The sequence below is a fragment of the Meriones unguiculatus genome, chromosome 21, assembly GCF_030254825.1.
Source record: "Meriones unguiculatus strain TT.TT164.6M chromosome 21, Bangor_MerUng_6.1, whole genome shotgun sequence".
Lineage (NCBI taxonomy): Eukaryota > Metazoa > Chordata > Mammalia > Rodentia > Muridae > Meriones > Meriones unguiculatus.
The window spans coordinates 44,572,998-44,589,013 of record NC_083368.1 but is presented as its reverse complement, the minus strand read 5'-3'; the positions used below and the strand labels follow the sequence as shown (position 1 = coordinate 44,589,013).

The 16,016-nt window shown below is 38.8% G+C and overlaps 1 protein-coding gene across 3 annotated transcripts in view; it reads right to left on the bottom strand.

The window, feature by feature from the left end:
- Positions 1–8,019: 8,019 nt before the first annotated feature.
- Mdfic (MyoD family inhibitor domain containing) overlaps positions 8,020–16,016 on the bottom strand; it is an 82,426-nt gene continuing 74,429 nt past the window's right edge. For all 3 annotated transcript variants that reach the window (XM_021647803.2, XM_060374242.1, XM_021647802.2), the window contains one exon: positions 8,020–10,588. In XM_021647803.2, the coding sequence (XP_021503478.1) occupies positions 10,341–10,588 (248 nt within the window). In that variant the 3' untranslated portion in view covers positions 8,020–10,340. The remainder of the gene's footprint in view (positions 10,589–16,016) is intronic.

The following is a 16,016-nucleotide window of genomic DNA, read 5'->3' as shown; positions in this document are numbered from 1 at the left end:
CATGTTTTTTGAAAGAAATTTAGAAATCTACAGCAAAATGACTGGATTCAGTCATGTGCTTTGGCACACACACAAACTTACAACCTCACTAGTAAGGACACTGGCAGGAAATAGATGGCTCCCTCATAGCGCTTAAGGGACAGGGGTTTTATTACAGACTGTTTGCAGAAGAAAGTCAGTTGTAAGAACATCAACAAGGGGATTGGGGTGTTAGAAACCAACTAGTCAGAAATTATTAATTCCAAAACCTGGAGAGGAAGAATGAAGTACCAGGAGCCCAAGAAAGGGGACTTGTGGGCAGAAATCTTGTCTATGGAGGAGGTTAAACCACTGCCTATAAGAAAGGAGCCTCAATCCATGATGGGGTTAATAATAATCCCTTTCTTCCCTTCTTCGATTATTTTTTTTAGTGTCAACCATCAACAGATGTCCACCAGAAAGCAAAGCACATAGAAGAGGCAGAGATGTTAAAAAAATATCGAAGGGTAAATAGAGGACAAATTACTTTTTTAATTTAAATTTATTTTTTAAAATTTATCCACTTTACATCCCAATCATAGCCTCTCCTTTATATCATTATGGCCCCACTCTCCTACTCTTTTTCCACCTCTTCTCCTCCCCCTTCCTCCCACTAGTCCTCCAAAAGAGAGAGCCCTCCTCGCTTACCAAGTCTCATCAGGATTGGCTGTATCCTCTTCCTGTCATCTGGCAAGGGGGATGTAATCGAGAATGACATGATCTCAAAGACATCAGAAACGTGACTAGCAGAAAAGGCCAAGCAAAGGTCAGTAATCTACATTAGGTTCTCTCAGTTAAGGGCTAGTACACACAATGACAGTTGAGTAACTATGATTTTATATCTTGTGGAGCATTTAAGCCAGTTCAACCATTCAAGATGGGAAAGACTAGAGACAAGAAACAAGACAGGTAAGATTTCATGTCCTCATTCCAGGTTGAAGCAGAGCAATGGTGATCAAATCTTTTTTTTTCCTACTAAACAATGTGTGATATTTCATAAGACATGTGCTGATATAAAGAAATGATCTAAGAATACAAATTAGGTTTCCTTGGTTTATCAGTAAGCTAAGCATTACTTTGGGAAAGAAGGTCTAGTAATATATCCCGTTTTTTTTTTTCATCTGTAAAATGGAGGTAAAAAAATAATGTATATCCAAGAAGAGCTGTAGTGTTGAGAAGATCAAATAAGAAAATGGATTTGGTTTGCTTTTGAAAAGCTTAACAAGCTCTACAAATGTCAGGCCCTATCACTTCTGGATGCTATCTCCCAAAGCTGGTCCCTGGGTATGTGCTTGCCAATCATCATATCCTGTCTTTGGACTATCTTCCCTTAACACATGGAGCTCTTCACTCAACTCCAACTGAAACATCACACACAAAGGGAAGATAAGCAGTGAGGAAATCCAAATGTGTTGGCAATGCCACTGCATGTTAAAAAGAAAGAGCGAGATTCCCGTTGAACTAAGTTTCTGCCATGCATAACTCCTCTTTCCATAGGTTCTATTAACTTCAAAGGGAGCTCCATGCATGTAAATGATTATATTTATTGGATGCGCCAACTCCTTCTTATCCTCCGGGCACAATTAGAAATATCATAGAAAATGAGTGTTAGGGACTTGGACCCATATTTGATATTCTATGGGAAATTTCCCATCGTTACAGATGTTAAAAATCCTGCCCAACAGTCCAACTATGAATTTGTAGTACTTACCCTTTTATATCCGTGAAGTTTGTTCACCCCCAACACCCCGTGGTTTTAGAATGCTCTTCTTACCATAAAGGAAACTTATTCCCTTTATATCTGTATAAACTGGTGATAGGCTCCTGGCAGACATACAACTTGTTCTAACACAAATTTAGACTGCATAAGCCCTGTCTTTCCAGGAATTGTTATTACCTTCCTAAGATCATCTCATAAACACAGCAACTCTGTTCCCAGTTCCTGTTCATGCTGGGAAATGCTATCAAAGTCATGGTACAGAACTGCCAGGATGCTCAGTTCAATATTCCATCCACTAAACTACACTGTGATTTCAGGGTTCATTGTAAATTCAGGTATTATCATTCTTCTTGTTAGATAGTGAGGCTTCTCTGGTAGGAATCTCTTGAATCAATGAGAAGCCCTTGGTGTGTACAAAACTCTCTGTCATTCACAGCAATTTGTTGTTTATTCATTCAATATTCAGAAGTCTTATAGCTTATAATGGAAGTGTCTCTGAGACTGTGACAAATAACTTAATGTCCTCATTATGTTCTATCAGTAAATATAAAGATCCTATAAATGCTACAGACACCTGGCCTCAGCAATGTTGTCGTTATGTGTCTGTGTGTTTATAAATTCACCTAAGAGAACAAGTTAATATCCAACTGTGCACTCTTTTAAAGTATCACATGGAGAAAAGAAATGAGCCTTTCAAATTAAATATATAGAATTATTATGAGAGAATGTTGTAATTACATGATGAAAGTATCTGTACTGAAATATACTCACAAATAATTGACAAATTGAAAGACACAAATACTCCTAACAATGCTTTGATAAACTCCTAGTTACAATGATTCTTTCCAACTCATCTGTAAAACAACATATAAAACTACATCAAAGTAATTTAGGTCCACTTTGAATTATTTGTAGTAAACAAAACCGTAATGAGAGTCTAACTTTAGTAAACATTTATAAAGCAAAATAATCTGAAGTCCATATAGCAATAAAAATTTCTAGCGAAAATATGTGTAAGTGGGTTTATTTTGAAAGGAAAAGTCCTACTCCCAATGTCATAACCAATTAAATTCTCCAGGTAATGACCCCATTTGCATAGTGAGCAGAACCCACAAGTGGGAATTCTAATGGGTACACCACCTGAGTACAGTAATTGAGAGTGACAAACTTGAACTAGTTTTGTGCTAACCTCACTGAAATTCTGCTCAGATTATTTTGAATGTCAAGCTACAAGTCAAATTCCAAGATGATGGATTTGTTCTTTTTTAAGCTCCAAGTTTGAATAAAAGAAATGCATTGCATGTCTTCACTTTAACTAATCTGTGTTTCTGTTTCTCCCCTTGCTTCATTTTCTTCAGTGATTGGAATTTAATTTTATTCATTAATTTGTGAATAATTAGATAAAAAAGAAATAATGTCCTCAGCAGCTAAATTGCTTTTGGATTGCAAGTTAATGTACTTTTACCAGAATATATATTATATAGTTAAACTGGCATAACAGTTTACTAAAATGTAATTGTGTAAATATGCCCAATTATTCTTTCTGATTATCTAACAAAATTTAATGTAATGAATATTCCAGGGTATTTCACTTGTCCCCTACTCTGATGCTGATAAAACACACTTTCTGCAGAGCTCATCAGAGATGATTTGTCACCTGAAAGTGCTGCTTCTAAGACATTCTCTGTATCTCTCAGGCACTATTCATGTCCTTGAAAGAACTGTGCACTCTGATGGAGGGATCATATGACGGCCACATTAAATTATATAATAAAGGAGATTTTAAAACTCCAAGAGTCAGACACCTGATGAACTGTGCCTCCTAGGTTTTGAGGTGACATTTCAAAACCTCTTTTGTTTCACTCTAAGATTGCTTTCAGTGCTGTTTGTAGGTGTCTGACACAACTCAGCCACATCTGTAATTGGCATAGCATCCAGCCGACAGGCTCTGTACATCTTTGCACTGCAACCTACCAAGTTAAGAAATGTATTGGTTCAATATAAAACAGCAGGATGTTTTTAGACATAGTTACTAGTGCACAAGCTTTAATATGGCTTGGTTTCATCCTATAATGAGATCTTTTGGTTCCCTGCTCAACAGACTTTTATTCCTCTGGAAAAGGCTATGAACTATGTCAAGTGGCTCGGATGCTTTTGTCCACCCTCTTTCTTGGCTTTGGAATGTAATTCCTTTGCTTCTACCTCTCTATGCATCAGACAGAACTTAAGAACCGTTTCAATTTTTTCAAGTTAAACTTAGAATTTCAGTGTTTGAATTTGCTTTTCACTATTTTTTTTTAAAAATTACTTTTCACCTAAATTTCACAAAAGGGAGCTGCCTAGAGGTAAATGTCTAATTGTGGAGCTACCTTTGTCTTTGTCTTCCACAGATGTATCTTTAGCTCCAGGTGGCTAATGTATCAAAGGATGGGTTTCTTAAAATGATTTCTTTACAGCCACTACCCAACCATGTAAATGATTCTTGTTTTGTGTTCATCAAATAGGCTGAGGGGAGCCTATTTGATATAAAAATAAAAAGATGTAAACAATGCACAAACAAGCAGCAGAACTAGAAATGTGAGCTTCTGCCCAATTGGAAGACATGGATCTCCTTATTTAACAACTGGCTGCTTCTGAACTTTAGTTGAAAGTATCCTCTCTTCTGGCATGTTAAGAACAGGATGGGACAGGTCTCTCCCTGAGGGATGCTGGTTTGTAGCTGGGGAGTGGTCATAATTTTGACTGTAACCTTCAGATTAGCTACTGATAACATTAAAATCTGATCTTATGAGTAGTATTTAGAATCGCAGTCCTATATATATAATTAGATAAAAAAGAAATAATGTCCTTAGCAGCTAAATTGCTTTTGGATTGCAAGTTAATGTACTTTTACCAGAATATATATTATATAGTTAAACTGGCATAATAGCTTACTAAAATGTAATTGTGTAAATATGCCCAATTATTCTTTATATTTATATTCCAATATAAATCATATATTATATAATATCTATTATATATAATTATGTGTAAATAATGTATATAAATAATATAAGTATAACATATATTATATGTAAACATATATAGATAATTTGTTTATGGGGTGAGAGGCATGTACATGTAGGTACCCCAGGAGGTCAGAAGAGGGCATCAGATCCCTTGAAACTGGAGTTAACAATGGCTGGGAGTCCCCTGATGTGGGTGCTGGTAGCCAAACCCAGATCCTTTCCAATGTGTATCCTCTACAAGAGCAGGAAATGCTCTTCCAGCCTGAGTCACAGATGTTTAAGGTAAATGGTGCTGCCATTGTTCCCTGAAAATTTTGCAATAGGAAGATACAAGGTAAAACTAGTAATCAGTGACAATTTCTGCTAAAGCAACTTTCCTTATCAGGGCTGTACCACAATGCCACTCTGTTTCCGTAACTTTTTCCTATCTTAAAACGAACCTCAAATAATAATCTTAGAGAGTTGGGAAACAATGGCAGCCTCAATGGTGGAGGTATCAATTTCTCTCTGGAAAGGCCAATCTTCTTCCTGGGGTTGAAACTTCCGGAGCATCTTGTCATTTCCTTAGGGTAGCTGGTTGCACGTCAAGCACATAGAAAACACTGACAGAGATGAACGCTGCAAGGTACTCAATAATAACAAACGTGTGGTGAAAAACATCAGTAGATGTGGAGGAAATCCCAGCCATACATTAACCACTGCTTCAAAAAAATCAGTATGCTAGGGCATTAGCATAAGAGATGGGGGAAAATAACATTTGATGAAATCTTGATTGTTTCTCAGATCAGAGAAGGCAATCCTATGGCCCTGTAGACCACAAGCAATTGAAAGAGAGGAAAGTGTTGAATAGTGTTTAACTAAAAATAATCTTAGTTATGTTATTAATCCATTACTAAATATCATTTTTAGTAAATGATTGCTTAGGAAGATGGATAAGCATAAGCATTAAGTGGCATTGCAGTTCCTTGGATGGAGCCTTGCCTTTGTTAGGTAGCGGTGCCTAATGTAGAGAACTTCACAAGCTGGAGCGTGAAGTTTTTATGGACAGAGAAGATCTTATACGGGGTTGCCTTGGCTACTCTTTTATCTATTCAGACAACACCTATAGTTCAGGTAAGGAAAATGGTTACAGCACCCCCCCCCCCAGAAAGACATAGAATAAAGTTATTTTTCTTAAAAAAAAAAAAAAAAAAAAAACACAAACAAAGAAACAAAATGGACTGGGAAGACCCCCCCCCAAAAAAAAAAAAACAACTTCTCATGAATACTTATATCATTGTTTTTGTTCAATCCCAAATCCAAAGCATCTCCAAATATTTTCCATTGCTGTCTTAGGTAGAAAGACTTCTGACAATGAAGTTTTATGTAAAATTCATTAAATGTAACACCCAATTTTATATCTTGGAATGCTGGTGTTTGCCATTCAATGTCAGCATATACAAAATACCTTTTTTTTTGGTTTTGTAAATGGAAATGAATTCCTCAGGTAAATAAATGAAATCAATCTACAGAAAAAGTGAAAGCTAGTGGATTGTTGATGAGTAATTCCTGCCCTTGGGAGGGTGAGGACAGGAACTCAAGTGAGTTTGACATTGCCCACAGTGAGGAGCAAGTCAGCCATCGTTACTCTGTGAGATCTTATCTCAAAAAATACAAAATGCAAAGGTTTTGTGGGTGGGTTGGTGTCTTTTTCTCTCCACTGAAGTCCTGCCTGGACACTTGCAGCTCCATATCCTCCGCTGCTAGAAGTCTCAGCGAAGATGACCCCCACAGACTTCCTGGGGCCTCCCCTAACCCAGGTCTCTGGCAAATAGCAAAGATGTACCCCACTGCCAGTTACCTTTCTCTCACCAGGCCCTCTCTCCCAAACTCTCCTTATTCCTAGCCCCCTCCCCTGCTCCCTTTCCCATTCCCTTTCCTACCCAATTCCCTCCCTCTCCATCCACCTCCAATGCCTATTTTATTTCCCTTCTGAGTGAGATTCAAGCATCCTCTCTTGGGTCCTCCTGTCCTCCCCTTAACTTAGCTTCTCTGGATCTGTAGAGACAAAGATGGAGCAAAAATTGAGGAACTGGCAGAACAAAGAATGGTGCTGCTTGAGAACCAGTCCCTGACAACATTAATGTTACTCTGCTATGCTTATAAACTGGTGCCTAGCATAACCCCACTCAGAGGCTTCACCCAGAAGGTCATGGAAACAGAGACAGCCAAACTTTAGGTAGAGCTCTGGGAGTCACATGGAAGAGTTGAAGGAATGAACTATGGAGGGAGCCGGAGGGGTCAAGGACTCTACAAGAAGACCTTACAGAGTCAACTCACCTGGGCCCACGAGCCTCACAGAAACTGAACCATCAACCAAAGACCGTGCATGAACTGGTCCTAGGTCCCCTGTACATCTGTAGCAGATGCGTAGCTTGGTCTTCAAGTGGATCCTCTAACAACTGGGGCACCGGCCCTCTCTGACTCTGATGCCTCCCTTTCAGTTCTGTTCCCCTAACTGGGCTGCCTTGTCTGGCCTCAGTGGGAGAGGATGCACCTAGTTCTGCAGCGACTAAATGTGCCAGAGTGAGCTGGTGTTCGTAGGGGTCCTCCTGCTTCTTTGAGGAGAAGGAGATCGGGAATGGGGAAAAAGGGATTGGGCGGAGAGGAGGTGGTTACAGTCGGGATGTAAATTGAATAAATGTTTTTGGAGGGAGCTTTTGAGACGGGGCTTCTCTGTGCGGCCTCGGCTGTCCTGGACTGGCTTTGTAGACCAGGTTGGCCTGGAAGTCAAGAGATCTGCCTGCCTCTGCCTCCCGGACTGCTGCGATTACGGGTGTGAGACACTGCCTGCTCAACTCTAAATAAATACATTTAAAAGAAAGAAAGGAAAAAAAAAAGATGTGAACTTAAAGAAAAAAGAAAGAAAAGAGGGAGGGAAGAATGTGAAGGGGAAGGAGAGAGGAGATTGAAGGAAAGAAAGAAGATAAAGGGGAGAGAGGGCGGGTGGAGGTAATGAAGGAAAACAAAGAAGCTTATATTTTTACATGCTGTGAATATTTAAAAGAATACTGTGTTTTGGTATCCTAGGGCAGCACTGATTTGTGGACAAAATATTCTATATTTTTCTCAGTTCATTAGTGGGCATGGATCTTTTGAGAGACTAGGAAAGAACGACTAGGTAAACTTTCAGGAAGGGTAATGAAAATCTTCAGGTTTTAAATTATTGTCGAAATCATTTACATATAAAACAACTAATATATTAATTAGATATAAAATGATCTTAAAGCACAATAAAGGAGTCATGTTTTTAATTTTAAAGCAGCCAGAATAATACAGCTCCAGTTTGAAAATATGCCACATTTAAAAAGAGACTGAATGTCTAGCTGTAAACCATAGCAATTAGTCTTGACGGCCATAAGATTCAACAAAACACTTTACATACCAAAATTCTAAAATATGTTGAAACTGTTTTCACATTTGCCTATTTTTCTTTTGAATTATACAAGATGCCTTAAGGAATGGCTTGCCTGTAGTAGAGTGCGGAAGAAAAGTCCTACACAGAAAAGTATGGAAATTAAATTCTGGTATTCACGAATGCTCTCTATTGCAGAAAAACATTTCAAATGCACGAACATTTTCATTGCAAATCATAGCAGGATATACTCAAGCATCAGACAAGCCTCTGGTTAAACAGTTTTACAGAATAGCAAGTCAAATGTTCTAACCATCATTAGGAGGCTTATAAACAGGTGCTCTTCTTCATCCTACGATACAAGCACAAAATAGCATTGGGTATATGGAAATATTAAGGTTCCCACTATATTTGACATAACAAATGAAAGTTGCTATTTAAAAGACAGAAGAGGAAGGCAGCTGTAGGTTAGCATTGTATTTAAAGTGTATGCATGCGTAAATGGTACTAGAAAGAAAACTCACTTGATTTTGCTTTTCAACGAATATTTAAAATAATAATTTAATTATAAGCTAGGCTTTTTTGAAGGAAAAACATAGCTGACCTTCTCATTCTTGATGTTAAAAAAAATATTCAGGTCTCCTAAAAGTATAGGCTGGCTAAAGGCTTCTAAAAAATGCATTATTTCTAATGATATGAATTTCATCCGGAACTGAAAAAAATAACATCACCCAAACATACTTTCAGGAGCCTACAAGGAATTAGTCAATGCAACCAAATTTTAAATCCGGAGAGAGAGAAAACTCATGGGAGGATGTGTGTGAAACCAAACTCACGCTTCCACGCGAGCTGACTCCGCCGCTATCTAATCAGTCTCCCCCCGAATTTATTTCTTTATATTTTTACTATCCTTCTAACGTGCCATGTTGCCGTAACTTAGCACACACTTGGAATACTGATATCTGGTGATGGTGCAGGACATCTGAGCTCTTTCTGTAGTGGATCCAAAACTTACATACTATGAAATACAACAAGGCTATGACTAGAAGTCAATAAAAATAAATAGAGCCCTCCCTCACCGCACACCACCCCTACATAAAGAACTGAATCTTTCAAAACATAAGCCAGCTTTGGAAAAACCCCAAACCAGAATCCTGGGTTTTTTTGTTTTTTTTTTGTTTTTGTTTTTTGTTTTTTTTTTTAATCTTAAAAAAAGCTCATTTAAATGAAAGTTGTTAAAAAAGTGTTCTACATTTTTTTTTGGTAAAATATCATTATGTTAACAAGGTATTATGTTTTCATTAAAATTTATAACATTTAAATTATGTGTAGGAAAGTGCATATTTGCATTAGTTCAGATTTTATAGTTCTAAGAAAGCTGTGTTACTGCAATGTGCAAAGGAAGGCACATTCTTTTCACTTGCTCAGAGCGCAGACAGTTCAGGCCGTCTACCCTAAACTTTTCCCTAAGTTTAAGTAGCTCATCCTAAGGCATCCACAATGCCACGCCCTCCATCAAGCCTTCCTCAAAACCCTGCTCTTCGCTTCGATAGCATCTTGCCTGAACTGCCCTGACACCAACATGACTTGCTACCGCGTTCCTTCCTTAAAGCTCCTGTCCTGCTCTCCTCCATGAAGCTGCAGGCTGCGCTAGATGAGAGCAGGATGCCCTCAGTGTGCTCTGGGCAGAACCCCAGAGGTGGAAAGTTCACGAAGGACACCAACACGGACCTTCCCACGTCTGCGAACGGCTCTGCCCAATGCCGTGCTTAGTTAGAATAAAAAGATGTTCACTTTTAACCTCCAATAGATAAACAGCAGACATAAGCGATCTGGCTTAAATACATACTGAGCAATGTTGTATTTAGAGCAAAGAGTTGGTGAGAAACGGTTACAAGAAACAGACATGTCAACAGAAAGAAGACATTTAACTTTTTAAGGTGTGTATGTGTGTGTCAAAATGTCTTCCGATTATTATCATGTATAAAGAAACTCCAAAAACCAATTAGTTAAAACTTCACATATTAAACCACATAGATCTTGTGAAAGAGGAAGAATTTCAGAGATTACTTACAAAATAATGAGTTAAACAGTGCAAATACTGAGTCGCTTCATGAGAATCTTACCATGTGCTTTTCTTTCCCCTACCAGAACTATTGTAAAATGGTCTCCAGTTTTAATACAAACAAAAGATGAATCTTTAGGAAGGGAAACAGATGCCACAGCATTCCATACAGATTTCTAAACAGTCTGAGGATTCACAACAGGCATCCATGATGCCACAGTCCATGTCACAAGGGCAGTTACAGTCATCGCCCATCTCGTCGCCACAGCAGCAGCAGCAGGCTTCAGAGGTACAGATGCCACATGAGGCTTGTCCCAGGACAATGTTGCAGAGGGTCAGGAATTCACAGAACAAGCACGCCAGGATGCAGTGGACACAGCAGTCTTCACCCGCACGCCAGAGGGGACCACATAGGGAGAGAAGGAAGGGACAAAATGACACGTTATCCAGAGACTGGGCAAAACTGGTCCAAGTTACAGCTCAAATGATACCCAGCCCTACACTTCTGTTGTTGACTGGGAGCTAGATGTACAACAAGGAGCTCAGCCTACATGAGTGATCTGTACACATGGAAACTGGACTGGAAAACTGAGCCGTGGTTGTGTGCATGTGTGTAGAGTGTCACTCTGACACTCTTTGTCATTCATCTTGATCCCAAGTATCACGTTTCTGGGAAGCTTACTTATTGTTCACACAACCTACTGCTCTCAGTAACACTGTGTTGAAATAAATTTACTAAGAGAAAATTTATTCACTTGTGACACGCATAGGCTGCAAAATTGAAATGAAAAAATAGGAAATATTAGATATACCAATCATTAGTTCAGTAGTTAAACCAGAGCCCACTAAACCATGAGGCACACATTTTCTTTTCCAAATAACTCAATTTCATTTCATTTCCTTCCTTCCTTCTTTCCTTCCTTCCTTCCTTCCTTCCTTCCTTCCTTCCTTCCTTTCTTTCTTTCTTTCTTTCTTTCTTTCTTTCTTTCCTTCCTTTTTATAATGATACTCTCTAGTTGGGTCCAACTATAAAGTCTAGTTTTGCCTACTTCTAACAAAAGGAATAGCAAATACCAAGAATGACAAAGTGGCTTCACCACTTCCTGATGGTGACAAAGTAGTTCAATCTCTACCATTTCTTGAAGACTTCCCAAGTAAATCGATAGGGGAAAAAAAAACCAGACAGGCATCTAATACATTTATCATACATGTTACAAAGTTCTTTTTTTTTTTTTAATAGTGAGAGGATTAACTGATGGAAATACTTATTTCTTGAATCTTTAACACTTGTAATAGAACCATGAATAATGTTTCAGACAGGTTCCAAATGAGGGATATTTAAACATTTTTACAATATACGTATTTTTTTATGTGTGTTTGTTAGTCTGTTTACATATTTTGTACAGTGTAAGTTGGACTGTAGTGGGGACCAAACTCATGGTCTCAAGTTGCTGGGCAACTGCCGACCTTTGAAGCACACCACCACCCTTCAACAGAGTTTCAGCAAATTATGTGAAAAACCGAAGGAAAAAGGAAGTCTCCAGACAAAAACCAAGGTTGTTGCGTGGTTGGCCTTGCTGTAATGGGGAAAAGCAGTCCTTATTCCGCCATGCTGCTATTGTGCAAGTAGCTATGACCTGCAGGACTAGCCCATCACCAGTGTGACAGTGTCTGCGGTGAGGAAATACAAGCGGTGACCTTTCACCCCCGCAAATCTATCACTGCCATCCCATCATCAGCCTCTCAGTTCCTGGACCACGTCAGGTGGAGAATTTGGAGGGTGGCTGAAATAAAGGTTGAAACCTACAGTCCTTTTCCCATACACTGAGTATCATGAATGAGAAGAGGTCAGAACACTCAGAAGATAAACTTCAGAGCCGTTCGTGGCACTAAAGACTAACAAGCCATCTCTTTCCTTTTTAAAGGTTTAAAGTGGCAAACCCATTGACACACAATGCTCGCGCAGAAGCTAAAAAGAGACTAGAGATGAAAAGAGGTTAGGTCTCTCCTTCTTCCCCTAATGTGTTGATTTTTGGTAGTATCCAAACATTTCAAAAAACTTTGTCTTGTTTTTTTTTGTTGTTTATTTGTTTTTGTTTTGTTGTTTTTTATTTGTTTGTGTTTTCTGTTACAAAACCATTTAAAGAAAAACAGTGATTCAATGTGAATGTCTAGACTAGGTGAGTCTGAAGCCCATAGTCTTACAAAGCTGGTTTATAGTGCATACCTATGGTGGGTTCTTCTGCCCATTTTTCCTGTATATCATCATCCCAGTTTCCATTTGATATTTCTTTGTTCATTTGAGATGTTTCAGGATGGTGATATCATCATGACTTGTAAAATATGTGAAAAGTTATAAAAATAGTATTGAGGGCTCCATGTCATGGTGAATGCCTATAATCCCACCACTTATTTGGAGTGGGGGAATAATGAATTAAAGGCCATTCCAGGCTGCATAGTGAGAAACGGTTTCAAAATTTAACATAGTGTTTAATTGTCAGTATTTCAGCCCTCCCAATTTAATAAGCTTCAAATACTTACCCACTCTGACCAATTTCAGCAACATTTCACTGAAAACTTAATTTCTATCCTACTATAGAATGTTTAAATTTCAAGAATGAGAAAGGAAATTAATAAAGAGTATACATTTCACTGAACAGAACACTGCTTGGGCATATAGAGCCCTTATATATGAATCATAAAATATGCCACACATAAACCTATTTGTGTGTGATAAGCCTATCAAATATAAAGAGGGAAAATGCTTGTCCCATTGAACATTATAACTAGAGAGTTGGGCCAAACATGGTGGTATCCTTGCCTGTAATCCTGGTATTTAGGAGACTGATGTAAGTGGATGCAGTGGGTTCTAGGGCAGCATGGGCTACAGGGTGAGGCCCATTCTCAAATAGAGGGCAAAATGAAACAAAAGAAAAACACTGACCCTTGGAAAAAATAATAGGTTATAATATCAACATGTGCTCTCTCCATCAGTATGGAAGTCATCATGCATGAAGGCCAATAAGCAATACATTTTCCTCAGAGGGCTAAGAGTTATCCACCTTGACTCATACGGCTCATTTTCCTGCTCTACAGCATCTTAGTTGATGAACACACCAGATCCAGTTTACTCTCACAAATCTGTAAATATTCTGGTTGCTCCTGTAGCTCTGCTTGATTAAATATTCCTTTTGGAGAAAACTGCAACTATGTTAATAGTAGCTTTATTCGCAATAGCCAGAATCTGGAAACAACCTAGATGTCCCCCAACCAAGGAATGGATACAGAAACTGTGGTACATTTACACAATGGAATACTATCCAGCTATTAAAAGCAAGGAAATCATGAAGTTTGCACATATATGGATGGAACTAGAAAAGATCATCCCGAGTGAGGTAACCCAGAAGCAGAAAGACACACGTGGTATATACTCACTTATAAGCGGATATTAGCTATATAATATAGGATAAACATATTAAAAATCTATACTCCTAAAGAAGCTAAACAACAAGGAAGACCCTAGGGAAGAGGCTCAGTCCTCATTCAGAAGGGCAAACAGGATAGACATTGGAAGTGGGAGAAGACCGGAAATAGGACAGGAGCCTTTCACAGAGGACCTCTGAAACATTTACCCAGGAGGGTATTGAAGCAGATGCTGAGACTCATAGCCAAACTTTGGGAAGAGTGCAGGGAATCTTACGGAAAAAGGGAAAATAGAAAGATCTGGGGTGGGGTGCAGGGGACTAGAGTTCCACAAGATGACCAACAGAGCCAAAGAATCTGGCCCCAGGCTCTGCAGATGAACAGCCACGACCCATGCATGGAGAGGACCTAGATCCCCTGCTAAGGTATAGCCCATGGGCAGATCAGTGTCTATGTGGGTTCCCTAGTAAGGGGAACAGGGACAGTCTCTGGCATGAAATCAGTTGCCTGCTCTTTGATCACCTCCCTCTGGTGGAGTGGCCTTACTAGGCCATAGAGAAAGAGGATCAAGACAGTCCTAATGAAATCTGATAGGCTAGCATCAGATAGTAGGGGAGGAGGACTTCACCTATCAGTGGACTAGGGGAGAGGAACAGAGATGGAAGAGGGAGGGAGGATGGGAACAGAAAGAGATGAAGGAAGGTGCTACAGCCAGGATACAAGGTGAATAAATTATAGTTAATAACAATAATAAAATTTAAAATGTATTTTAAGTGTGTTCATGCTGTTTCCTACTTTTGTACTCATCCTCATTGGTTAGTGAATATATATATATATATATATATATATATATTCATATATCACATTCCATCTGTAAGACCGTTGTGAAATGAGACTGGTCTCTCAGTGTATGACATGCTTTTGTTAAGATAAAGGGACAAAATGGAGAGCTGACCTAATCTTTAGACTTCTCAGAGTTTGAGGCAATGAGGAAAAATGCTAACCAAATGTCAGAGTAGCTAGAGATACACGGTTACACGATCAAGTCAATGAAGTGCATCAGACAAAGTGAGGAAACAAAGAATGAGCAGAGGAATAGGAATCATTACCAAGACCTGGTAGAAGAATGAGCTGATAAGCTTCAGCATCTCCACTTTACTAAAGAGTCGACAGTAAAGGTGACCCTTTAAGTCACACTGGTTTGGAAGACTGAGAGACTACCAGCCACACTGCTGAAACAGAAGCAAGACAATGGGCAGCCTAGAGATGATGCCTCACTTAAAGAAATGAATCTGCAAATCCAAACCATAGAAATTTGTGTGCACTTTGAACAGGTGCAGAGACATTATAAAAGAACTGCTGTGGGAAGGCTGATGGAGACAGACAGATCAGAGGATAAATCCCTTTACAGGAAATTAACGTTCACAACATTCCTCATCAGCTGAAAGATCTGGGTCCCACGTGGTTTGCTAGAGAGCCACTAGAGCTAAGAAGAAGAAAAACCTAAAACCAAAGTACCCCCAAATGCTTTGTATCCTTCTAAATCACAAGCAAAGAAAACCAGTCTATGAAAAGTACCTGAAGAAGCCAAAGGCCAAAATTGTAATTACAGTGATATCACTTAAGCCACATACATTCATTTTCTACTCTCCATCCCTAAATTCTATCAGGTCAGTTACACAGTTGTATTTATTACTTGCCAAAAAAGCTTTTGAGCTTTTTTTGTTTTATTTTGTTTTTGTTTTCAGAATTATGACTCAGCAAAATGAAAAAGCTCACAGAATCTGAGCACAGAGTTGTAACAGATTTTCTGCTTACCAGTGCCTAGCGGACTCAAAGGTCACAAATGACATTAAGGTGGTGGGGATTTGTGAAGCAAAAATATGTTGTAAGAGTTATCCTGTTCATGTGGGTGAGCATGCAGGCAAGCATCACACTTGGGAGGTAGAGGCAGAAAGATCAAGATCTCCAGAGCGGCTTTGGCTTTAGGGGAACATTGCCTCAAGACAACAAACAAAATCCACAGCAAAAGAGGAAGAAAATGTCGGGGGAGGTAACGTATATTATAATGCCAAGGTAGGAGTATTGCAAATTTAATGCCAGCCTAGATTATAAGGGAGGCTCTAGCTTAAAACTAACTGCATACATACAGATATACATACATACATACATGCATCAAGTCCAAGAAAAGAAAGTTTTAAAAAGATGAGACCTCTGCCTGTATCTGGTTCATTGTTAAAAAAAAAAAAGAAAGAAAGAAAGAAAGAAAAAAGAAAAAAAAATCCTCTTCCCTGGGTCTTTGAGGTTTTCAGCTTTTATGGGTTTTATTTAGTCATGATTTGCAGTTTTTGCCAAAACTGTTTAACCTTTAAGAAGCCAACTGGGTTC